The 27,144-nt window shown below is 35.4% G+C and overlaps 1 protein-coding gene across 11 annotated transcripts in view; it reads right to left on the reverse strand.

Moving 5' to 3' along the window:
- GSTCD (glutathione S-transferase C-terminal domain containing) overlaps nt 1-27,144 on the reverse strand; it is a 172,885-nt gene that overhangs the window by 72,330 nt on the left and 73,411 nt on the right. For all 11 annotated transcript variants that reach the window (XM_073805008.1, XM_073805010.1, XM_073805012.1 and 8 more), the window contains exon 6: nt 96-211. In XM_073805008.1, coding sequence (XP_073661109.1) covers nt 96-211 — 116 coding nt within the window. The remainder of the gene's footprint in view (nt 1-95; nt 212-27,144) is intronic.

A 27,144-nucleotide genomic window follows, 5' to 3' on the forward strand; every position in this document is an offset into this window, starting at 1 on the left:
ATAATCTTGCCAAATAAAAACATGACCTTTAATGTAGTATAGTAAAGCCACATCATCTTGGAAAGGCTAAAGAGAATAAAGGAGATATAGAATACCCCACCGCTGCAGAAATCCACAATTCTGTCACCAGGTTTGGCCTGATTTGTCACCACATAAACAAGGTTGTTTAACTGTTGCTGCTTCCTCAAAGCTCGATCACTGGACATTTTACCTGTGAAAGACAAGAGATGAAGACAATGACACGTTATATGTTGTAGGGGACTGAGATGGCACTCGTGGACTAGACTAGCAGCCTACAGGAAGAGCGGTACAGATGTAAGTGGATTACACATTCCATGTAATCCTCCATGAGAGGATTAGAGAACTGGAACCCAGAGGTGAACTCTATTTTGCTTCTTTTTACTTTTATTCCTACCCAACTTTTCTTTCAATGGTCATTAACAGAAAATCTATGAAAAAATGCCTTTGAAGGAGAGGAAACAGTAAGTGAAACATTAACTTCAGAGTCATAAAGTGTTCAATAAATGTTTACTGGATGAATAAAAATTAACAGTAATAATCTCTTCCCTCTATCCCTCTCAGAGACATAGTGTAAAGATTACCTAATTTCAGCACATTGCTTAAATCGCTTTGGAGAAAAGAGACCTATAATAATAAAAACACTTTTATTATTTAACTGGCACACCCGTGATCTCTTAATTCTTCTAGTTAGGACACTTGGAACATAGGTGTCACATTGTTTAAAATATATCAATGGTTACTGTATTTAGAAATAAATTAGATTTTCTTATTTCTGCTTTGAAACTTCCTTTCCTCATGAGTGTGTCAGACACAGAAATTTAATGCAATTAGGGATTGAGGACAGGGCATTTCCAAGTACAAAATGCCTTGGGCCTAGCAGCATGAAAACATCCTTACTTTTCTTTCAAAAGCTACTAGTCAAGTCCACTAAAATATCTTCAGAAGAATGCATAAAATTATTTGTTTTTACACATTTCAAATGCACTGTTCATAAGAGCAAGATTAAGAAAATGTAAGAGAGTAGCTCCCAGTGATATAGATAAAAGAAAAAACCCAGATAATCTTTTTGGCTTGATCAAAAATTATTTACAGATACAAAGTTTCCCCACTCCATTTTCACAGAAAAATTGCATGGATTTTTTCTTTTCTGTTTTCCTTCTTTCTTACGTTACTAAAATTAAAACACTGGGAAACTTTTAGGAAAAAATAGAAAATGTGGATTTAAAAAGATCTATATGAGAGAAGAAGTCCATTATCTCATAATTCATAGGTAATATTTCTGTATATATGTACTTCCAGCTATACCCATAAGTTCATAATTTTCTAGATGGCATAGGAAACATTATAATATAAATCTTTCTGTGCCCATGAATTTGTTTCTACAAGTTTTAATGGCTGCATAGTATTTTATTAACTATCTATACACAACTTATTTAACCAATTTCCTATTGTAACAATGCGGTCATCATCATACAACTGAATCACTGTGTGTGTTCTTAATTATTTAGCATCGCCTAATGTGAATTTCAAACATGAAAAGCATTTAAATCAATCGTTTGGTGACTTCATTTGTGAAGACAGTTTCATGTAGCTTTAAAAAAATTATTTTCATTTTTCTCTAATAATATAATGGCAAAATATTTACACAGAGTTAGTGAAAGCCCTTGTGATCCCACCTTCAGTGGATAGCCACTCCTAAGAGGTTTTATTATGACAATTTTCAAACACAAGGCAAAGTTGAAAGAATTAAGATTCAGTGAATAGCTCTATACCCTCCACCTAGATTCTACCACTAGCAACTTACTAGGCTTGGTTCATCACACGTCTATCTATCTATCCATCCCTCTATCCATTCAGTCATAAATCCACCTAATTATTTATTTTTATTATGGCAATGCAGTTTTGATTTGGAGGAAGAAGAGTAAGAACAAGGAAGGGGAGGAAGAAGGGGAGGATCAGAAGGCAAAAAGGAAAAGTACTTTTGAGGCCCTTGGGAGAGCGAGAGTCACCAATGCTGCTATTAAATGGAGCCACCACGAGGCAAGAAATGAGCACAAGCATTTTAGACTTTGCTGTTTGTGGATTTCTTAACAGTTCTTAGACAAAGAATTTCATAAAACAAAGTCAAAAGAAATTATCTTTTGTTAAGAACAAGGAGATAAGAAAATAAAACTTATTTAATGGAATATCTAATAGTAAGTTCTGTACTGTACTTCTATTACATATTTAGAATGACCTAACTTTCTTAGGTCTGTTTCAAAAGCAAATGTTGATGAAGATCTGTTTTTCTTGCTAAGCCTGCCTCTTTGCATATGAAGAATCTGTGCTTAAATGAAGGTTGAAGGCAAAGAGGTACCTTTCAGGTTTGTGTTTAAATAGAGAGACTATTAAGGTGCCCATAATATTCACAGGTTGGGCTAAAAATACACTTGCATGGTGCCTCAGTGCTTTATGGAAAAACTGCCTCTAATGAAGCATTCCTCCTCATCATTCTAGTTTTATAAGTGAGTAGGGTCTTAAACACATTGAACAAGGTAATAAAGTGTTATTTTGAGACACCATATTCATTTAAAAACCAAATTCTACTTTCTATTTATATCCAACATTCTTGTGCCTGACACTATTTACAAGCATAAAAATATTTACATATTTATTTATTTTTGGCTGCACTGGGTCTTTGTTGTTGTGCGTGGACTTTCTCTAGTTGTGGTGAGCGGGGGCTACTCTTCGTCGCGGTGCGCGGGCTTTTCATTGTTGTGGCTTCTCTTGTTTCGGAGCACGGGCTCTAGGCGCGGGCTTCAGTAGTTGTTGTACACAGGCTCAGTAGTTGTGGCTCGTGGGCTCTTGAGCGCAGGCTCAGCAGTTGTGGTGCACGGGCTTAGTTGCCCGGCGGCATGTGAGATCTTCCTGGACCAGGGATTGAACCTGTGTCCCCTGCATTGGCAGGTGGATTCTTAACCACTGTGCCACCAGGGAAGTCCCTATATTTTTAACTTGACTAAAAACGATGGTTCTTTAGGTGTCATCATGGAAAAACAAAACCCAAGAATCAAATGTTTTAATATAAATGATCTTATTTGTCCTGCAATGTAATCCTCCTACGGTGGAGTCTTCTCCTTGTCTAATTCAAGTTAGGAGGAACCTGATTAGACAACTTCAATGTTGTTTGCATTACCCAAAAAGAAAGTACAAGGAAAAGTAAAGGAGACAATTTTTAAACTAAGGAAGAGCCATATTAGGATATCCGCATCTTTGGTCAGTTCAAAGCATCAAATAAAGCAGAAAAAAAAAAAAAAGCCATGGATGGAAAATGTGCACATGTGCAGCCAGGACACCTGTTCAGTCTAGTAAATTGTGCTTAAGATCAGGCAGCTCTTAATTTACTCTTTCTTAGTCTGAAGCAACAAAGTACCTTGAATATTATAATATACTGGTAAAAGGAAAGTGGTTGGGTGCTTGGGATACATATTAGACTTTATTTGCTGTTTTGTTTTCCAAGTATTTCTTTGAGATGTAGTATACCACCCACATTCTGTGAAGTTTTAAAAAATATAATTAAATATGGAGACAAAGAAAAGGGCTAAAACTAATGGTTCAGAGATTTTTTTTTTTTTTTGCCGTACGCGGGCCTCTCACTGTTGTGGCCTCTCCCGTTGTGGAGCACAGGCTCCAAACGTGCAGTCTCAGCGGCCACGGCTCACGGGCCCAGCTGCTCCGCGGCATGTGGGATCTTCCTGGGCCGGGACATGAACCCCTGTCCCCTGCATCGGCAGGCGGACTCTCAACCACTGCGCCACCAGGGAAGCCTGGTTCAGAGATTTTTAAAATATGTTTTTGTTTGAAAAGCTATAAAACCAAGAGAGCAAGAGTAAATTTCTTCAACAGTGATGGGTGCAGTACAGAGGTTGTAGAGAAGGTGTGAGACAACTGAATACACAAGGTGGCACCAATAGAACCTTTGGCAGGTAAGAAGGAAGGTGACAACCACAACTTTTAATGTTTTTAAGAGGCCTGATTAACAACATTAAGACAAGCTGATGAATGGTCACTTATCATGTTTCATAGGGCAATGGACAGTGAAGGCCAAGTTCCACCTTCAGGGTAGCTAAGGTTTTCATGCTTGGAACCGTCACTAAGCTCCTACTATATGCCCAGTACTTGTCCAGGTACCGAGGACACAACTCAAAGTGAATAAGACAGTCCCTGTCCTTCAGGAGCTAAGAAGGTATCTAAGAAAACGGTATGGGTGTTCATTATGTGCAAAGGTATGTGCACTGCAGATAAAGCACTAACTGAGACATCACAGAGGATTTTGCAGAGAAGTGTGGGGCATTTCAGCTGAGTCTTTAAGGAGGAACAGAAACTTGCCAGGTAGAATGAATGGCAGGGAAAGCATGATATAATATGGCATACTTAGGGGGAAAATGCAATTAGCTCACTTGTGCTTGAAAATGAGGGTCAATGAGAAAGTGGTAGAGCATAAGATAGAACTGAAAATTTGGCAGGGACAGATGGGAAATGGCATTGCTTGTTATCTTGCCTCTCTGTGCTGTACAGAAAACATGGCCTTGCTTTAATACTTAATATGTATGCTTAGAGCTCCTTAGAGACAAGTTCTCTTTGAATAGACAGCTCTGTTATTTTTACATTATTCCATACGAAAGATGCTCTTTTATATTGCTAGCCTGCATCATTTTTATTCTGGATAGAGTATATCCCAAAATTAGATAGAATTATTCATAAAATTATGTGGAGCATTCAACTTCAACTGATGCTAATGTCATTAAATGATTTAATTAAGAAAATGGAATTGAATAAATTGAGCTCATTGAATCATTTTGAGCTCTGCTGTTCTAGACGAGAAAGCCTTTGGTCTCCTTATTGGATTGTCCTTCCCACTCTCCTTCCCAGGTTCCTCTCCCATGGCAGTCCCTGAAATGCTGTGCTCACCAGGTTCTGTCTCTGTGCCATAGCTCATCACTGAGTGTGATTTTCTTGAGTATATTACTAAAGTCCCTTCCAAAACTGCCTAGGAAAAATACCTGTCCTTGCTTAAAATACCTTTAAAGGCTTAAAGGTATTTAAACCTTTATGCCTTATGAAAAAAGTCCTGACTTCTTGGCAAAGGCCTTTAATGATCTGCGCCCTGTTAATTTGCCGACCTTACCTTCTGCTACTTTCATAATATATCCCCTATGTTCCAGCCTCTCTGAACAATGGATATAGTTCCTTGAATTTATCATGGCTGGTGAGTCAAGTTGCTTTATAAATTTGTTCTCTTCGCTTGAAACCTATTCCTCGCTCCTGGCTACACTGACATGTATTCCTTTTGTAATAAGTTTTTTTTTTTTTTAAAGACAAAAGAGAAAAAAGTTACTTTTTCAAACTATTTATTATATTTCCTGTTATTATTAACTACTGAAGAAGTTTTCTTATTATAAAATGATTTACCTAGGCATTATTCATTATACCAACTACCCAAAAAGGACCGTTAGCTGAAATTGCTTCTGTGTGCATGAAATAGATACAGATGATTTTTCCTGGAACTACATAAGCTTGGGCCCAATTAAATGGATAGAGTATTAGGAGACTGACAGGCATATAACAAGTGCTAAATAAAAGTTTAATGAATGAATTTTCTCTGTAATTATGACTTAGCATTTCAAGGCAGTAAGTTAACTTTTGCACATATTATGAAAACAAATTCAACTGTATTTGAAAATATACTGTATTGAAATAGAAAAGGAAGTCAACTATGAAACAATTTTAAAACTGGGGATGGAAAAGCTTCCAAAAACTTTAATGAGGGAATAAGAAAGCTGCCCTTTAAAGCTATACCAAAAACTAGAACAGCGTAAATAAAATTCCTAAAGAAACTCCTGAGAAGCATGAAACTAAGCGGCAACATGAAGTTTACATTTTAGGTTAGGGCAACCTCGTTTTAAATTTCGGAAATGACTTGTTGGAAATACTGAAAATTTAGAATAGTTGGAATTTACATTTTTTAAAGCCAGTTGCAGGCTAGCATCACTAATCCTCTTAGCCATACTGACCCCAGAGTGACAATACTCTTGCAACAGTGGATACCTTTTCCCTCTCTCCCCCATCCCCGGCCCATTCACACATCCTACAGTGCAGTCTATGAAATCAGTAATACTGTAACAGTGTGATGGCATTTTCACTCTGATAGTTTTGTTATAGATATTATGAGTTGTCAATAATTATCAATTAGAAATTCAAAATTCAAAAGAAGCCAATTTATTCCTCTCTAAATTGAGGAATACTGACCTCATAAAATATCTTTATCAATCAATCATTCAACCAACAAATCAACCAACTAACTTGACCTACACAGAACTGTTCTAGACAATGTTAGGGTCACAAAGATGTCTATCGCTTGATTTCTGTCCTTAATGAACTTACACCTAATTTAAAATAGTACAAAAACATTATATATGACCGTAGAAGATGTATTTTACTAACCACATTGTACCGTATTTTTAATGACATTTTAACAGCCCTAACTTACAAGAATCCATACTTCTTTCCTTAAAGCTTCTAAAATGATTGATAATTGTTTATATAATGCTTTGCAGTTTATTAAGCACTTGCACATTTGATACATCATCTAACCTCAATATTGTCAGGTTGCTAGGTGGATAACCTGTTCCTTGTTTTAACAAATGAGGACACAGCATTGAAGAGGTTGCTCAAACTTAGCATTTGTTTAAAGACACAGCTGGTAGGCAGTGAACATGGGACTCTAACCAAGGATTTCTAACTTTAGGTTCAGTCTTCTTTGCAATATGGTCTGCCATTTCTTAAGCAGATGACTTTGTGATTTCAGAATTTCAGGGCTGGTCCTTTTTTTCTTTTACCTGTTCAAGGAAATGAGGTACTTTCTAGCAGGGAAATGAGGGATATCCCTAGCAATTATATCTTAGGAAAAAAAAGTGAATTCTTCAGAATCAGTCATAAAATGCATTTTATTTCAGTTTTCCTCTAAATAAAATTTCCAAAAGCAGGCTTACCAGTAAAAAGGCTCAATTTAAGTTCTGAACTTCAATATTTTGGAATATATCACTAAGGCATTATCTGCAGGTCTCATAAGTCACTCTGTTTAATGAATTGAACTTCGAGTGTCACCCTTTCCAGAAAAAGACCATTTCCTCACCTTGGAAATGTAGCAACCTTTTAAATTTTATAGAAAAGTGATATGGGGTGGTTGAGCAATCAATTTGTTGCAAAATCGGATTATCCAGGAGGAAAAATTGAAAATAGATTGGGATGATCTTTCTCGTTATAGTACTGCAGATGCTGACAAATATAGCATGCACCTTCACCCTTCCATATCTAATTCCAGGGCATCTTTTAAAAAAACAATAACTACAAGTACTTAGGCAAGATGCACAGTTGAGGAACAATAGTTGAAGAAAGTATAGCCACATTATTTGCCAAATCAAAACTTCTGTTTTGTTTATAAAAGAGCTTAGATACATTGAATAGTGGAAAATTTAAAACTTGTTATTCCTGCTATTTTTTTCTCTAAGATGAATAAAACATTTTGACTTCAGAATACCAGACACCAGAGTTAACTGAACACATATATTTTCATTTCATTCAAATGCTATTTATACCACACAAAGTAATTGTTTCTTTGCCCTGGAATTTAGTTAAAAAAACATTTCACAATATCTTCCAACTTGCCCACAAGACCAAATTGAAATGCTTTAGAACAAAAAAAGTTAACTCTAGAAAATAGGTATTTATTTCTTCTCCCTCTTTTTTTTGGAGGCTTAAGTTAACAACAGTAAGGTATTTTAATAGTTTCATTAACTTTTGAGATCATTCAAGTAATCCTCAATTTGAGTTCTAATTTGATGTGTTTCACTGTATTTCGGTTAAATGATAGTAGCCTGCAATGGTGAGTGTTAACTTTCCTGGAGTCTAGTGATTTTCTAAAAATCACTTCTCTTATATACATAGTATTCTAATTTCTACTATGATATGACCCATAGGTTTTCTTGTTTGATTTTTTCATATATTTTATTTTGATTAAAAAAAAGAAAATGAATATATCTAAGGTGACATGGCTCCATATTCTTTTATAATATTAATACTATATTAATATACAGTATTCCCATCAAGAGATGGCATCTGTGTCTGTTCCCTTTAATTGAGCTCTATGACCACTTGACCAGTGTAATATAGAAGAAAGACTGTGCCCATTTCTGGTAGTTTCCATGTCCTATCTTTTGAGACACTTGCTCTTGGACAGTACCATGCTTTAGGAAGCCAAGCCTCCCCAGCTGATGCTGTATGAACAAACAAGCTTTCCCACCAAGTCTTACCTAAGTTGAAGATTTGTGAATAAAATAGATAATTGTTATTTAAATGCACTAAGGTCTGTGGTGCATTTATGCAGCTATAGATCATCTGAACAACATCTTAAATTGGGCTTGTAAGGATTATCATCACTGAATAGTATTTATTAAGTCATCTACCTATACATGGAATGGTGCTGGATACTATGACAATAGCCAAAATAGAAAATAGTTATTATACCTAAGAGTTAACAGATCAAGGCAGTAGTATTCATTGCAAGTTACAGAGGGACTCCTCTACAAACCTGAAAGGCAGTCTTGAATTCCAGCCCTACTATTCCTTTTCTCTTTCTAATGGTCCTAAACCTCATGAGCCTAACTGTAAAGACTGTTGGGATCTCAGCAGTAAGGGATGGTTGAAAGAAAAGGATTGTGGTAACTAACCCAGGTATAGGCATGGGTAGGGATGGGGACCGTGACCCAAATAGGTGTTGCACATGTGGGTGGCAGGGCTTATACTAAATCATAAGAGATGACAGAACTAAAAGAACAAGGCTGCACTGAAACTGCACCATTTGGGAGGCTGGAGTTTACTGATATACGGACACACTGATTCAGGGCCTGCGTAGAGCAGGGTAAGACAGGTACTGACCTTTTTTTCCTAAACTGGAATTTTGTATCTTCCTCCCATTCTCTGGTTCTTTCATTATAACCTCTACAGAGTAGTTTATTAATTTAGCAAAAGTTTTTAAGCACTCATTATATGTCTAGCCCTGATCAAGGAGCTAGGACACCATGGTGAACAAGGGAGATTCTTATATGTCAGAGAAGGGAGTTTGACATCAAACAATTAAATCAAGTGATAAATGATATGCAGAAAATTAAAATAGAATGATGTGGTTGAAATTGACTTGGTGAATACTTTAGATTAGGTGGTCAGGAAAAGCCTTACTGAGCAAGCAACAAAACTGAGATCTGAATGACAAGAATCCGGTCACGGGAAACAGGAGGAAAGACACTCCATATAAAGAGAACTGCTGATGTAGTCATCAGGTGGAGAGGAGCTAAAGAATGTTTGAGGAAGATAATTATAATTTTATATATATATATATTTATCCTTATCACTAACATATAAATAAAGTCATTGAATGGACATTCTTATTTGCTGGTATTAGCACAACTGAAGGATTATTATGTGCTAAGCATGTTTCATTTATTGTTTCAATCTTTTGTCATGAGGTTGGTACTGTTACTTCATTGTCAGATGAATAAATTTGAAAAAAAAAAAAAAGGTAACTTGCCTTGGTCACATAGTTACTCCATGCTAAAGCCAGGGTTTGAATCTCGCCAGTCTCAGTCCAGGGCCTGTGCTCCTATCCACCACCCCAGCAATCACAAATCTGTATTAGTAAAATTTTTTTGAATAGGACACAAATATATATGGGACTACCAATTTGTCTGTTAAATATTTGTCTGTTAAAGTTTACTGTCTTTTTTAGAAAAAACAAATAGAACTTTTCTCTATTTTAGTATACACTATGCTGTTTCCTCTGTGTGGTATAGATATGTGCTTCATCTGTATTTTGACAGCAGAGAAATTTTCATCATTATCAAATATCATTCTTTTGTATTTTGGTAATATACTTAATTCTAATCCCAAAATCAGCATGAAAGGCATGCTAAAGTCAACTTTTCAGGGAACTGTCATGCAATGAGAGTGCTGGAGTTGAATCATATGTGCATAAATGGCTTTGACATAGTAAAAAAAAGTAGTTCAGGACTTATCTGGGTGGTTACTGTATATTCAGGGCAAGTGCTCCTTTTGGTCACAACCAAAGTTCAATAAATATGAATACTTCCATATCTTCATTGCTTAGACTTTTAAGTGCAAAAGTAATGGTCAATAGCAAATTAAAAACTATAGTGTGTGAGTATGCACAAATGTACATAACAAAACCAACCAACCAACCAACCAACCAAATGCCCAAAATAATCACAGCATTCTTGGCATTTACTTGGTAAAGGAATGCTTCCCAGATTCACATGATCATTAAAAATAATTTTCAGAAACCCAGAACAGAAGAACCTGGAAGTAAATTTGAAGCAACAGGATGGGTAGACCTTCCTTATTCGAAACAAGTGTTTTTTTCTCTCCCTCCTCTAGTGGTTTGAAATACCATATCTGTAGCAAAGACACCCAAATCTGTAATTCAGCTAACACTGCTCTCTGGAACGCTACATGGGATCTAGATCAGGTTTTCCAATTGTATCTTTAATATCTCTGTTTATGCCAGTCAGGGACCTCAAACCAAACATGTCCAAAACCCAAACTCACTTATCTTCCATTATGAAAACTGTTTCTTTTCTGGAATTCTCTCTGTTAATGGTACCACCATCTATTCACCATCCTCTATTCATCATCCTCCGCCCAAAGCCATATCCTCAGTCCACAGTCTTTTTATTTCTCACTTTTACTACTGTAACTGTCTTCTAATTAAACACTCTGTCCTATATTCTCACCTTTTCGTACCCGTTTTTTAAAAAATGCAAATGTGTTCATGCTACTCCTCTTCCTGCAAGTCTTCAATGGCCCCCGGCTGACAGACCAGATTTTAAACACTGAGACGTCATTGCCTGACCCAGCTTACTTCCTGCCGCCTCTTTACTCCTTCCCTTTCACCACTCTTTGGTCAGATAGAACCACCAGGTATTCTCCAAATAAACCAGGCTCTGTCACTTTTCTGAGGTTTTAAACATATTATTTGCTTTGTCATGCATACCACTGTCCCAGAAATTACAAACTCTTTTTGGAGCACTAGCCCCTTAGGATATTAAGAGATAAAGTGGCTTCCATCAGGTAGCCTTAGCAAATTCATATATTATCTAATTTTTTAGAGAATCACAATGCCCATTAGCAGAGTAAAGACTCTAAAGAGTCTCATGGTAGAAATACAGTGTTTCCCAAAATTATCTGACAACTGACTGCTTTGACTATCTAATTCTCCTTAGGGACTATTTTAGGAACCCACTTTAGAAAACATTGCTTTACCCTACCTCTTTGCTTAAAAATGCCTACTCATCCTTCAAATTCACTTCCAATGAATGCAGTGAGACAACAGAGACACAGACCAGATTCTTCAGACTACACAACCTCCTACCTCAGGACAAGAGTATTTCTCAGGGACCTCCAGAAATTACTTAATATACAAAACCCAGTCACATGCTAGTTAGGCTCAAGTCAATGAGTCAGCAACAAAAAGCAACAAAAGGCACCAAAACGTTTTTCTTGAAAGTGAGTTATGAAAGCTGTGTTTAGAAGCTCAAAGACATTAGCTATCATAATATTTCTTCTTGAATATTAACTTAGAAAAGAAAATGACATGACATATTAATGTAAACTTTTGAAATATTCTGAGAACAGAGTCATAAGTAGTGTTCACCACAGTTAAAATAGGTGCTCTGTTTAGTTATATACAGAAACAGCTAATTGCTTATGAGAATTCTTGAGGAAAATGCTTCAAACTAAACATTTCTAGATACCCAATGAAATATATAATATTAACATCTAAATATCCTCCCTAATGAATAGCCCTAAAATCTATCATCTGATGTTTGTGATACCGACATGGTAGCATAAGGGCATTTATGAATAACACCTACATATCTCCATACCCACAAAACAGGTGATGAAATTTCCTCACTCTTTAAAACAGGGAAACATATCTTGGTCACTTTCAAGCCTGTTAAAGTCAGATTTGAAGTCACATACATTTCCTCCCATTATTTAGATCCCACATATATGATACATAGAGACACCAAACATATAGAATAAAAAAACACCTGGAAACGGTAGTTAGTCAAAAAGTTCCATCAATTTCTACCAGTTTACTCAAATCTTATAAACATGTAATTAGTTTTTACTTTCAAGTTAATAAAAGAAGCAAGAACTCCTCTCTTCATAAGCTAGTAGAAAACAGGTAGACTTCCTAGAGAATAGGACATTAAAATAAACACTTGTACTGATGGGCTTTAAAATCCATTATGTGGATGATTCAGCAAAAGACTTTGTACTTTCATTCATAGTAAAAGAAACAACACTAGGTTAACATATGAGAATTTTAGTTGCCTTTTAAGGAATCATATCCAAACACTGAGGAGAAACATATTGGGATTAGGAATAAGAAGCAGCAAAACTATAAATAACCCATTAATTTATACAACCCACACAAAAGAATAATATTTTTGCTAAAGTATACTTTGAAACACTGTAAACATTTCAAGAGGAAAAGGAGAGCAGTTATAAAACTAAAACTTTCACTAGAAGTGGGAAAAAAATATTTTCTTTCTATCATTAACAGATAAGAGGAATTTCAACAGCCAATTAATAAATATTTATTAGGTGCTAAGCACTGCTCTCAGGGTTGGGGATATAGCAGTCCCTGCTGCCACAGAACACATATTCCAGTGAAGGTAGACAGATGATACACACAAAACAGACATATACTACATCAGGGGCTAGGAAGAAAAATAGAGAAAGGGGGCAAAGAGTGAGGGAGAGGAGACTTATTTTAGATAGGATGATCTGAAAGGGACTCTCTGATAAGATGACATTTGAGATCTGAATGAAGTGGCTGAGTCAGGCATATGGATTGTCTGGGGTAAGAGTTTTCCAGGCAAAGGGGATAACAAATAGAGTTAGTAAATAGGAGACTGGCAGAAGAAAAGCTCAAAGAAATAGCCAGGGGCGAGAGTACGCACGGCTCTATAATCTATGTAAGAACTTTGGATTTTATTTTGAGTTAGGTGGATTTTGTGACATTATTTGACTTTTTAGAAAAAATTTCTATAGGCAAGCAAGGGTAGAAGCAGGGAGTCTGATTAGGACACTACTGTAGTAGTCAAGGTCAGACACGATAGTTGCTCAGACTAGGGATAGGGCAATGGAAGTGGTGAGCAGTGACTAGATTTGGTGTATATTTTAAAAACAGAGTGGACAGAATTTGCTAATGAATTAGACGTAGAGGGTAAAAGAAAGAGGAGTCAAGCATGACTCCAGAATTTTGGGCCCGAGCAACCAGAAGAACCAAAGTGTCACATGTTGAATTGCAGTAGAGGTAGAGGTATGAAGTCTAAATCCTGACATTTTTCCATGTTTAGAGTTTAGAGTCTGAAGAAGGACCAGTAAAGGAGACTGATACGGAGTCATTCTATGGTTTCTCAGAGGTCAACTGAAGAAAGTATATCAAGGAGAAGGGAATTATTAATTTTGTCAATCGTAGTTGATAAACCAAGGAAAATAAGGACTGAGACTTGTCCATTGGATATACTAAATGGAAGTCATTGGTGACCTTGACAACAGCAGTTTTGTAGGAGTGGTAAGGCAGAAGCCTGATTATCATGAGTTCACAAGAGAAGGACAACTAATAAACATACAAGGCCTAAAAGAAATAGAAAATCACCATGTTACAATAGCTATAGTAAAAATTGATTTGAGTAAGAATCATTAATGGATGCTAAAACCATTGGTGAAAGACTACTGGGGAATAAGACAGTCTCAAAGTAGCTTCCCAGAGATTACCTATTATTACAAAGGAAAACGAGTATCTCTGCAATGGAGAAATGTGAGAGACACTACCTTAACCTAGTGATAAAGTTATCATGAATAATGAGTAAAACTGATACCATGTTCTCCCTCTATGGTGCACTCAGAGGGGTACAACATCCACTCTGTAGCATGCTTGCCAAAAATGTTTAGGAGTCACTTTACTGCAGACCTGCCAACAGTTTAGCCACCATCTAATAAAGGAAACAGATAAACCCAAATTGAGAATATTCGGTAAAACACTTGGCCGAGATTCTTAAAAAAAAAAAAAAAGAGGCAATGTCATAAAAGACAAAAATTGGGGATAGAAAAAGATATTCCATGCAAAGGAAAATCAAAAGAAAGCTGGAGTAGCTATACTCATATCAGATAAAATAGACTTTAAAATAAAGAATGTTACAAGAGACAAGGAAGGACACTACATAATCATCAAGGGATCAATCCAAGAAGAAGATATAACAATTATAAATATATATGCACTGAACATAGGAGTACCTCAATACATAAGGCAAATGCTAACAGCTATAAAAGAGGAAATCAACAGTAATACAATAATAGTGGGGGAATTTAACACCTCACTTACACCAATGGACAGATCATCCAAACAGAAAACTAATAAGGAGACACAAGCTTTAAATGACACAATAGACCAGATAGATTTAATTGATATTTATAGGACATTCCATCCAAAACCAGCAGATTACACTTTCTTCTCAAGTGCACACGTAACATTCTCCATGACAGACCACATCTTGGGCCACAAATCTAGCCTCGGTAAATTTAAGAAAACTGAAATCATATCAAGCATCTTTTGAGACCACAACGCTATGAGATTAGAAATCAATTACAGGGGAAAAAAACATGAAAAAACACAAACACCTGGAGGCTAAACAATATGTTACTAAATAACTAAGAGATCACTGAAGAAATCAAAGAGGAAATCAAAAAATACCTAGAGACAAATGACAATGAAAACATGATGATCTAAAACCTATGGGATGCAGCAAAAGCAGTTCTAAGAGGGAAGTTTATAAAAATACAATCCTACCTCAAGAAACAAGAAAAATCTCAAATAAACAAACTAAACTTACACCTAAAGGAACTAGAGAAAGAAGAACAAACAAAACCCAAAGTTAGTAGAAGGAAAGAAATCATAAAGATCAGAGCAGCAATAAATGAAATAGAAACAAAGAAAACAATAGCAAAGATCAATAAAACTAAAAGCTGGTTCTTTGAGAAGATAAACAAAATTGATAAACCTTTAGCCAGACTCATCAAGAAAAAGAGGGAGAGGATTCAAATCAATAAAATTAGAAATGAAAAAGGAGAAATTACAATGGACACTGCAGACATACAAAGCATCCTAAGAGACTACTACAAGCAACTCTATGCCAATAAAATGGACAACCCGGAAAAAGTGGATAAATTCTTATAAAGGTATAACCTTCCAAGACTGAACCAGGAAGATACAGAAAACATGAATAGACCAATCACAAGTAATGAAATTGAAACTGTGATTAAAAATCTTCCAACAAACAAAAGTCCAGGACCAGATGGCTTCACAGGTGAATTCTATCAAACATTTAGAGAAGAGCCCCATCCTTTTAAACTCTTCCAAAAAATTGCAGAGGAAGGAACACTCCCAAACTCATTCTAAGAGGCCACCATCACCCTGATACCAAAGCCAGACAAAGATACTACAAAAAAAGAAAATTACAGTCCAATACCACTGATGAATATAGATGCAAAAATCCTCAGCAAAATACTAGCAAACAGAATTCAACAGCACATTAAAAGGATCATATACCATGATCAAGTGGGATTTATCCCAGAGATGCAAGGATTCTTCAATATATGCAAATCAATCAATGTGATATACCATATTAACAAATTGAAGAATAAATACCATATGATCGCCTCAATAGATGTAGAAAAAGCTTTTGACAAAAGTTAACACCCATTTATGATAAAAACTCTCCAGAAAGTGGGCATAGAGGGAACCTACCTTAACATAATAAAGGCCATATATGACAAACCCACAGCAAACATCATTCTCAATGGTGAAAAACTGAAAGCATTTCCTTTAAGATCAGGAACAAGACAAGGATGTCCACCCTTGCCACTATTATTCAACATAGTTTTGGAAGTCCTAGCCACAGCAACCAGAGAAGAAAAAGAAATAAAAGGAATACAAATTGGAAAAGAAGAAGTAAAACTGTCACTGTTAGCAGATGACATGATACTATACATAGAGAATCTTAAAGATGCCACCAGAAAACTACTAGAGCTAATCAATGAATGTGGTAAAGTTGCAGGGTACAAAATTAATGCACAGAGATCTCTTGTGTTCCTATACACTAACAACAAAAGATCAGAAAGAGAGATTAAGGAAACAATCCCATTCACCATTGAAACAAAAAGAATAAAATATCTAGGAATAAACCTACCTAAGGAGGTAGAAGACCTGCACTCAGAAAACTATAAGACACTGATGAAAGAAATCAAAGATGACACAAACATATGGAAAGATATACCATGTTCTTGGATTGGAAAAGTCAATATTGTGAAAATGACTATACTACCTAAAGCAATCTACAGATTCAATGCAATCCCTATCTAATTACCAATGGCATTTTTTATAGAACTAGAAGAAAAAATCTTTAAATTTATATGGAGACACAAAAGACCACGAATAGCCAAAGAAATCTTGAGGGAAGAAAATGGAGCTGGAGGAATCAGACTCCCTAGCTTCAGACTATAGTACAAAGCTACAGTAATCAAGACAATATGGTACTGGCACAAAAACAGAAATATAGATCAATGGAACAGGATAGAAAGCCCAGAGTTAAACCCATGCACCTACGGTCAACTAACCTATGACAAAGGAGGTAAGGATATACAATGGAGAAAAGACAGTCTCTCCAATAAGTGGTGCTGGGAAAACTGGACAGTCACATGTAAAAGAATGAAATTAGAACACTCCCGGACACCATACACAAAAATAAACTCAAAATGGATTAAAGACCTAAATGTAAGACTGGACACTACAAAACTCTTAGAGGAAAACATAGGAAGAACACTCTCTGACATAAATCACAGCAAGATCTTTCTTGACCCACCTCCTAGAGTAATGGAAATAAAACCAAAGATAAACAAATGGGACCTAATGAAACTTAAAAGCTTTTGCACAGCAAAGAGAACTAAGAACAAGATGAAAAGACAACCCTCAGGATGGGAGAAAATATTTGCAAACGAATCAAGGGACAAAGGATTGATCGCCAAAATATATAAACAGCTCATACAGCTCAATATTAAAAAAAACAAATAACCCAATTAGAAAATAGGCAGAAGTCCTAAATAGACATTTCTCCAAAGAAAACATGCAGATGGCCAAGACACATATGAAAAGCTGTTCAACATCACTAATTATTAGAGAAATGCAAATCAAAACTACAATGAGGTATCACCTCACAGCAAAAAATCCAGAAACAATAAATGCTAGAAAGGGTGTGGTGAAAAGGGAACTCTCCTGCACCGTTGGTGGGAATGTAAATTGATATAGTCACTATGGAGAACAGTATGGAGGTTCCTTAAAAAACTAAAAACAGAATTACCATATGACCCAGCATTCCCACTATTGGGCATACACCCAGAGAAAACCATAATTCAAAAAGACACATGCACACCAATGTTCACTGCAGTGCTATTTACAATAGCCAAGTCATGGAAGCAACCTAAATGCCCATCGACAGACCAATAGATAAAGAAGATGTATTATATATATACAATGGAATATTACTCCACCATAAAAAGGAATGAAATTGGGTCATTTGCAGAGACGTGCATGGACCTAGAGACTGTCATACAGAGTGAAGTAAGTCAGAAAGAGGAAAACAAATACTGTATATTAATGCATATATGTGGAATCTAGAAAAATGGTACAGATGCACCAGTTTGCAAGGCAGAAATAGAGACACAGATGTAGAGAACAAATGTATGGACACCAACTGGGGGAAGCAGGGGTGGTGGTGGTGGTGGTGGGATGAATTGGGAGATGGGGATTGACATACATACACTAATATGTATGAAGTAGATAACTAAGAAGAACCTGCTGTATAAAAAAATAAAAGAAAAGAAAATTCAAAAACAAACCCCCAAAATTATAAAGATCAGCGTTCTAGATTAAAGGAGACTAAAGATATATCACAACTAAGAGCAATGCACAATCCTTGATTGGATACTCGGTATTAAAAGAGAGAGCAAAAGTGTTATTGAACAATTGGGGAAATTTAAATATGGTTAGTAAATTTGATAATATTGTTGTACTAATGTTAAATTTCCTGTAAGTATTGGATTATGGTTATCTAGGAGAATGCCCTTGTTCTTAAGAGATACTTTTATTCTGTGAATTAAGAGAGAAGGGGAGGAAGTATAAAAATTTGAAGAGAGAAGATATATGAAAAAGTTATACATACTGAGTAGACTGAGAAATTCTTAGATAAGGATTATTAGTCCTAAGGGCCCAAAGATCTATATAATTGTAAAAATGGAAGAAACCCTAGAAGGCATCATCTAATCCTGTCATTTTGTAGGCAAAGAAATGGAGACTTGGATATCCTTTTATAATTGATAGGTTGAGAGCAGGAAAAACAGAATATGTAGAGATAATGAACATGGTTAACTGGCCAAATATAACAATAGTACAAAGAATATAAACCATTTATTGGAATCCCCTTACATGACACTACCATGATAAGTACTTTGTATACGTTATCTCCCATATCGAAAACTACTTATATAAAAACGTATAAGAAGTATACATTTTAACTTCCATTTTCCATATGAATAAAAGAGGTTCAAAAAGTTTAGATACCATCCGCAAAGTCATATAGTTATTTTCATCAGTTGGTGGAATTTACATTTTTACTGCAGTTATCACAGTCTTATTTTAAGGAATTCTCAATGAGACTTCAAACTCTTATATCTTATCCAGCTCTATACTGATTTCATACTCCCTGGTACCAAGTAGATTTTCAAATATGCTTATTGAATCAAACACTTTAGTAACCTGAAGGCTATTAAGAAATCTAAGACTATTCAGGGCATAGTGCTGATCATCAGATACCTAGGAGAAAAGGAGAGGTGAATGAAGAAGAAACAGCAGCAGAAACCGAAGAAGTGAATATCATGCAAAATCAACCTAAGTTTCTCCACTGATTAAACACACACATGAAGCAAACTGGACTCAATGTTGCTTGATATTAAAACATTTCTAACAGATGCAACGAAAAAATTTCTAACAAAACAATGTTTCATACATATATGAACAAGTAAGGCTTACCTACTGAGAGGCAAGCTAGAGTAGGCAGAAGGAAGGGGTATGAATTAACTGGTAATTTATAAACTCTCACATAACAAGGGGGAGTTTAAAGAGTGAAACGCATTGCTTCACTTTACTGCAGTGCCAGCCTTTTAATCCCTTCCTGACCTATTTTTATTCAGCACTGAAAAGGGTACATTGTTTGATTTGGGTATAGCTTTTAAGGAGATTAGTTTCTAGGAGTAAAGCATTTTGCATATAAAGAGAGACCCTCATACAAGGCATCTGAGTGTACTCTGTTCCCAAATCACCTGTTAAAAAGAAATAAAAAACGAAGTAGAGTCCAATATTCATTCTCTCCCAAAATTACAGATGAAATTAAAATTATTGTGTATGAAAAAATATTTCTCCAAGAAATATTTGAAAACCTTTCAAAATACATATGTGCCTTCTACAGTTTTAACCAGAAGGAAGCTGAATCCTTTTATTCATAAGCAAGAAATGAAAATTAATAGGCTTTTCTTCTTAATCATGGATGTCAATCTGCATTAGATTATTAATTATGGATTATAATGCAATTAAAATACAAACACAAACACAATGGGGAAATACATAAAGCTTCCTAAATCTTCACATAATTTAATTTTCCTTAGAGACTTCTGGCTCGATCTTAACCCTTCAGAAAAATGTGTCCATGTATCCAAGTGAGTACAGATTATTTTTTTCTCAGCCCTAATAGTTCTAATACCTCTTTTATAACAATTGTTTTATAATATTCTCTTTAACTATTATGAAGTAAAATGCAAAGATAATATAGCTTACCTACCTATATAATCTAAATAAAAATAATCACTTAGCTATAATAATAAAGAAGTAAAATATTTTATAGAAGGATAGTACTGTAATATGCCTAGTCATTACTAGAGGACCAAAATGTCCGCTCAAATTTCTAAAACACTCTCAGGGCTTAACAATAAATATCACAACATGTAAATTCTCTGAATTAGGTGACCTTTTCTCTAGAATTTAAGGCAGTGTTTTGTTACTGGAATTTTGCTCTTTATTCACCCAAAGCACCATAAATTTTAGAAAACAGGTTTTCACAGAGCACGTCATAATTTAGGGGATTTGACTTCTATTTGAAAAATTCCCCGCTCTAAAAACCATCTTATGTACATTAGTACCCAACATTCCAGTATAAAGGAATTTCTTTAGGTAAGTAAACTAATAAATTTTGGTTTTGAAATGAGCTCCCTGATATAGCCATCTGGTTATTTTTATGTTTCCTTTTAATAATGATAATGAATCACATATCTGATATCTTTGGAAGTATTTCTCATAACTAAAATTTTCTAGATAACTAAAACATAACTTTCTTAAGAAGTAAAATTTTTTGTTATTAAATATTTCATACATACAACTGTATTTTATATATGTATATTATAAATACTACTACTGGTAATAAAATGAATACTGGCATATCCAATACCTAACCTAAGAAATAGAACATTACTATTTCTCTTGAAATCCTATGTATATTTCACTACCCAACTGTACCTCTCTCACCTTTCCCTGCCCTAAGGCAATCAGTATCCTGAATTTTGTGCTTGCCATTGTATTGGCTTTCTTTTTAGTTTTGCCACATAGATGTATAACCCTAATACTATATTATTTAGTTTTGAATACTTCTAAATTGTAGGTAAATGGAATTATATTTTATAAATTATTTTTGCAAATTGCATTTTTCACTGTTTTCTAAGGTTCATCCATGTATACATATGAAGCTATACTTTGTTTTCACTATGCTAAGTATTCCACTGTAGAGCTGTCATATAGTTTATCTATTTTCCTGTTGCTAGTCATTTGGAATGCTTCATTTTTTTTGCAGTTACAAACAACTGAAAACATCTTCTACAACTTTGGAATTTCTTAAGTTGGCTGCATATTTGTTAGCCCTCTTTTAAAAACCTGAATATAATTAAAATTTTCCTTACTGAGTCCAAGACATACTTACGACTACCAATTATATACGATCCAGCATTATAATAATGCCCTCAGAGGTTATAGAGATGTATATTCTACACATATGTGTATTTTTACTAGAATTAGTAAATTTTATCTGCCTTTTATAGTTCTTCTCTCTTACTCTCCAGCTATTGGAAAGAAACTTCTTGCTGATACAATGTTTATTCTAACATTCTCTATTTTCAATTTCCTCCCTGTAGACCTGGAGCCTAGCCAATGAAATCTGAGTACAGTGCCAACAAGAAGAAAAAATAGATTATGAATGAAAGACCAAATGGGAGCTTTTCTAGAGTGAATGTGATAAAATGGTATTATGGAAGGAACAAAGGTTTTGGTATTTCAAGTCTGGCTCAGGCATTTATTAGCTGTCTGACCTTGTCAAGTTACCAGATCTTTCTGAGAGTATTTGCTTTCTCATCTGTAAAATGTATGTAACAATCCTATCTGATAGGATTATTGTGAGAAATAAATCATACCATAGCATGGTCCCAGCTAAGCCACTGGCCTTCAGTAAATGTAGGTTGCTTTTCCTTCATATCTACTTTACATTAGAGTGTGGTATTTGCCCAACTATTGTACTTCAAGAGACCAGTGACTTTTTGGCTTAAACCCAGCTCAGAGATGTGTTCTACCCAGTTCCAGACATATGACATCCATGGAAGTGGGGTATTATTATAGCTTTAAAAATCACAGCAAGAACCTCATAAATGTTAAGAAGCAGAACTGCTACTGCAGAAAAACTGGTTTATGACTTAAAACCTTCTCAAATGCAAAAAAGATAGGCAAAGAAAAAAAGTTAAAGAAAAGAAAGAATTGAGGAATGTGGTGAAGAGACGATGAAAAGTCAATTTGTGGATAACCAGTGCTCCTGACATGAAGACCAGAATACATGGAATGAAAATTTTATTTGAAGAAATATTGTCTTGAGGGAAATAAATCTTCCTAGACAGATTATGAATTATACTTGAAAGAACTCACCTGCTACTGCGAAGTTAATAAAAGACTATTGCTTTTCCTAAGGAAAAAAAAAATTGAACTTAAGACAGAATTTGATCAGATGAAAAACTTTAAGTATTATGGCATGAAGGCAGGATAACTGTTTATCTACATATATACAAAAGACAGGTTGGCTTCAGATTTCTCTACAGGATTACATGAAACGTAAGAAAGCAATATTTAAAAAGTTTTGGAAGAAGACAGTTGTGGCTTAAGAATTCTTTACACAGCAACATTTACCTATGAAGGCAATAGAGCCATCTTCTCTAATACACAAGTGTTTAGAGAGTCTACTACTCTCTCTGGGGAAATGAAGAAAAAAAAAGCAATGTCAGGCTCTAGTTAGTCTGCATAGTTTTTATATAGTATCTCATTTCATCCTCGTAATATTAGCTTCATTTTACAAGTGAAGATATTCTCATTAATATTATTCTCATTTTACAATTGGAGAAATCCCTCATCATCCTTATTTTACAACTGAGGAAATAGCATGCTCAGGAAGTTAAACTTGCCCAGTCACATAGCTAATAAGTACAAAAAACAAGTACTAGAAACCACGTCCATCAGACTCCATCAGTTTGGCTTTGTAGGCACCCACTGAACGTCTGCCGGAAGAGAAAATTATAAAAAGAGAAGATAGAAAAGTAGACATAAATTATTATAAGAAAATGACAGGTGGTTTTATGTAATCTTGGTGTGGATAGCCTCTCTAAATCTGGCACCAAAAGCTTGCTTTTAATTGTATTTACTTTAAATTTTTGTTCCTGATATAATACCCATTTCTCTCTTTGTTAAAAAATCAGAGACTATTTCAGGAGTGTGAATCAAGTAATATATTGATGAACTTCATACAGAAGTCCTACCACCCATAATAGATAACTATTTACTTCTTAATTCAATGTTATAAAATTAGAGTTTAAACTTGTCATTTTATTTTGTCATTTTATTAAAGAAATTTTGAAGAAGATGAAAAAAGAGGGAGAGGAGGAGGAGGAAGAGAAGGAAAACCATCTCAACACAAAAACCCTAACACAATCCACTTAATAAGGTCTGCACTCATTCATCTTGATATCGCTAAGGCCTGGCATAGAATGAAAACATCAAATAGAGTCAATTCTCATTATTCACAGATTCTGTATTTGTCAATCTTCTTACTCACTAAAATTTATTTGTAACCTCAAAATCAATACTTGTGGTGCTTTTGTAGTCATTTGTGGACATGCACAGAGCAGCAAAAACTATGAGTTGCCTGATACACATGTTCCCAGCTGAGGTTGAACGAGGCGATGATCTGCCTTCATGTTTCAGCTATCATACTGTAAACAAGTGTCCTTTCCATGGTCTATTTGGTCCCGTATTTTCATGCTTTTTTGTTGGTGATTTTGAGATTTAAAATGGCTCCCAAGCACAGTGCTGAAGTACTGTCTAGTGTTCTAAGTGCAAGAAGGTTGTGATGTGCCTTATGGAGAAAATACGTGCAGTAGATAAGCTTTGTTCAGGCACGCATTATAGTGCTGTTGGCTGTGAGTTCAAAGTTAGTCAACACTATATATTAAATAAGGTGTCTTTAATCAGAAACACACATAAAGTTATGTATGCTCAGTTGACAAAAATGTGACCAGAGGCTTGCAGGAACCTAATCCTATATTCTTCCAAGAGCAATGGTTCAGTTTCTGCTAAACTGATTGCAGTGATTTTATAGACATAACTACCATGAATAATGGAATTTACTGTCATTATTGGGCAAATATTACGCATCAACAGCAACTGATATAATTTTTGAGTATTCCCTTCCACACTTTGCCTCTCGGTGAAATAATTCAAAATATTTTAGCATTTTGTGTAGTGAATTTATAAAAATCATTACTTTGTAAGAATAAAATTGATATTTGTAATTTTTCTTCATGTCCATGCCTGAAAGAAATTTCAAACTCAAGATTCTTAAAACCTAGAAAAGTCCCCAAGAAATCATAGTGACAGGAGGCAAGACTGCTTACATGGTATTTACAAATTTTTATATAAGGTCAAAAAAACACGGATTTTACAACCTTCTGTGAAACCTACTTCAATGGCTAATATCTCTTGCTTCTAATTTAAATTTATTCCATAAGCATTTATTTCTACCATCGACCATATCCCAGAGGTCACAAAGATGAATATGATATAGTCACTACCCTTTGGGATCTCAAAGTGTAGGGAAGGCTATATATAGGAACAGGCAGGTAAACACACCATTATAATGCACTGTGGTAAGTCCTAAACAAAACTACATAATGAGTGCTATGAAAGCATATATGAGAAGTACTCTCCTCTGGGTATCTGTGTGTGTGTGTGTGTGTGTGTGTTGGGGGGATGAGAGAAAAGGAGGGAAGTCTGGGAATGACTTCTGAGGGTGACTAAACCTCAGCAGGTGACAGCTAGACAGAAAAGTGGTAGAAGGGATGAAGAAGAGATGAAGAATTTGAGAAATCAGTAGAATGGTCAAATGAGAATGAGGGAGAGGGGAAGAACTGAAGATGCCGCCCATGCTTCTAACTTGGGAAATTAAGAAGATATTAACACTGCACTCTTAATAGAAGAGAAACAGTTTTAAAAGGAAGCACAGACCACAGGAATGGAATTGAGCATATGGGCAGAGGAAATGATGGGTTCAGCTTTTGGCATGTCCAATTTTTGATACAATGGGACCTCCACCAGAGACACCAAAACACTCTTGGAAATATAGGTCAGGAGCTCAGAAGAGAAATGAATTTGAGAGTTAACAGCACATATGTGGTGATCGAAGCCATGGAAGTAAGATAAAGTGTCCCAGGTAGAATGTGGGATTTAGAAGAGAAGAAAGTGGAATCAGACCCTAGGGAATACTAGTATTTAAAGAGCACAGCAAGGAAGAGAAGTCACTGAACAAGACTGGGTAAAGTCACAACCAGGAGAGCATACTGACACAGATGCAAGAGCAAGAGCCTGGATTATTACCAAGGAGGGGCTGAACAACAGTGATACATGCCACAGAGAGGTTTAGTGAGTTAAGAACTGAAACATGTTCAATGAATTTGACAGAGGGGAGGTCATCCTAGAGAGATGACTCTAGGCAGCTTAGTTTCAGCAAAGTGATGCAAAGAGCAGGCAGACTGCAGCAAGTTTAAGAGTAAATGAGATGAGAGGAAAGAGACACAGGGCAAACCCACTTTCAAAGAGCTAAGCTTTGAAGCCAAAGGGGAGACATGGGAGAGAAGAGGTTTTATGGTAGACACTCAGGAAATGATAGGGATGGGATTAACCTAAGCCAGTAGAGACAGTATCTTTCTGAGCTAAGATTGCCATGAAGTTGAGGGAGTTTCTGTTTTCCAACATGTGAGCTTCATGCTCTGTACTCTTAGCAAACTTTCTTTAGAATTCCATTCCTTTCTGAAGTACAGTACACTAACATAGCAATCTTCATGTGATATTACCCCAACTACTTATATACATATTCCAAAGAGAGGGAGAGAACAGGAAAGTAAAAGGCAAGAAGAAAGGTGAAGTAGTGGGAAAGAATATGAGTTACATTTTCTAACAAACTATCTAATAAGTCTGAGCACCAAACTCCTGAGAGACGTGCTGCTGTCTGTGTACCTATACTGACAAACTAGGCCTCCTTTGCTCAATCCCAAACACAACCCACATATCTTCATCACTTACTGCTCCCTCCCCAATTTCCTCCATACCCTAATGGGTCTTTTTGAGGTGATGTAACCTTTCTGGCCTAGAAAGAAATGGAGTCAGCACAGTGGGCTGTAAGAACTTCTTTGAAGGCAATCTTCTGCTGGGATGGCTGGCAAGAACTCTACTATACATGAAAGTGACTCTAAGCCACATAAATATAGTCCCCAAATCCAAACTAAATGTATATTCAATCCAATTTCCTCTTAGCCAGTTCCAAAAAATACCCATATACAAATCTGTAGCTTTTTAAAAGTTGGCAAATAATTAAAAAAAATGTTTTAGCAGTGTGTGGGCCAAGGAACACAAGTGTGTTTTCATCTGGCTTAAGGGGCACCAGTTGTGACTTTCACACCACGAACCAAAAGTAAAAAGGTGGGGAGGGGGCAAGAAAATGTGATCAAGCTAGCAAAATTCAGAAAAAGAGAAAACTAAACATAATAAGAAATGATGACCAAAAAAAAAAAAAAAAAAAGCTAGATGGCCTAAATAAGACCAAATGTGGTAAATGTTATATATGGATGCTCAGGATTAATAATAATAAAAAAGACGACAATTCAACTAAAATAAAATGATAGGGGAAAATGGAAATAAATGGACAAATAACAATATTCCAGGTAAAAAGCTAGCAAAAAAAAAAAAAAGGAGTTGCAATATTAATGTCAGATAAAAGAAGTCAAGGCTAAAATAATCAACAAGCACTCTAATGAAAGGTAGACTATATGACATGCAGCAGTTTTGAATTTTTATGCACAAATGGCAAAGTATCGAAGTATATCAAATAAATAATTTAGAATGAAAGAAGACTTTGACAAACCATTATCAAAGTGGAAACTATAACATACATTTTACAATTTAATCAATAAAATATAAGTAAGGGGACTGAGTGTTTAAATAATGAACCAGGTCAACTATCTATAGGTATATGTTTATATGTATGTGTACATATATAGACAGTTGGCTGGAGCCGAGGAGTGAATGACCTCCCTAACTAAGTGTATGTGGGGGTAGGCTTCTTACTCAGCTTCACCCAGCTATTCCCAGTGAGATTATAGGCCTAATGTTCCTAGGTGTTTCAAAAGAATCTAAGATATTTTATTTATGAACACATACATGTGCACACATATGAACTTTCTGTCCAGCACAGACAGAAT

This window comes from Tursiops truncatus, chromosome 5 (genome assembly GCF_011762595.2).
Source record: "Tursiops truncatus isolate mTurTru1 chromosome 5, mTurTru1.mat.Y, whole genome shotgun sequence".
Taxonomy (NCBI): Eukaryota; Metazoa; Chordata; class Mammalia; order Artiodactyla; family Delphinidae; genus Tursiops; species Tursiops truncatus.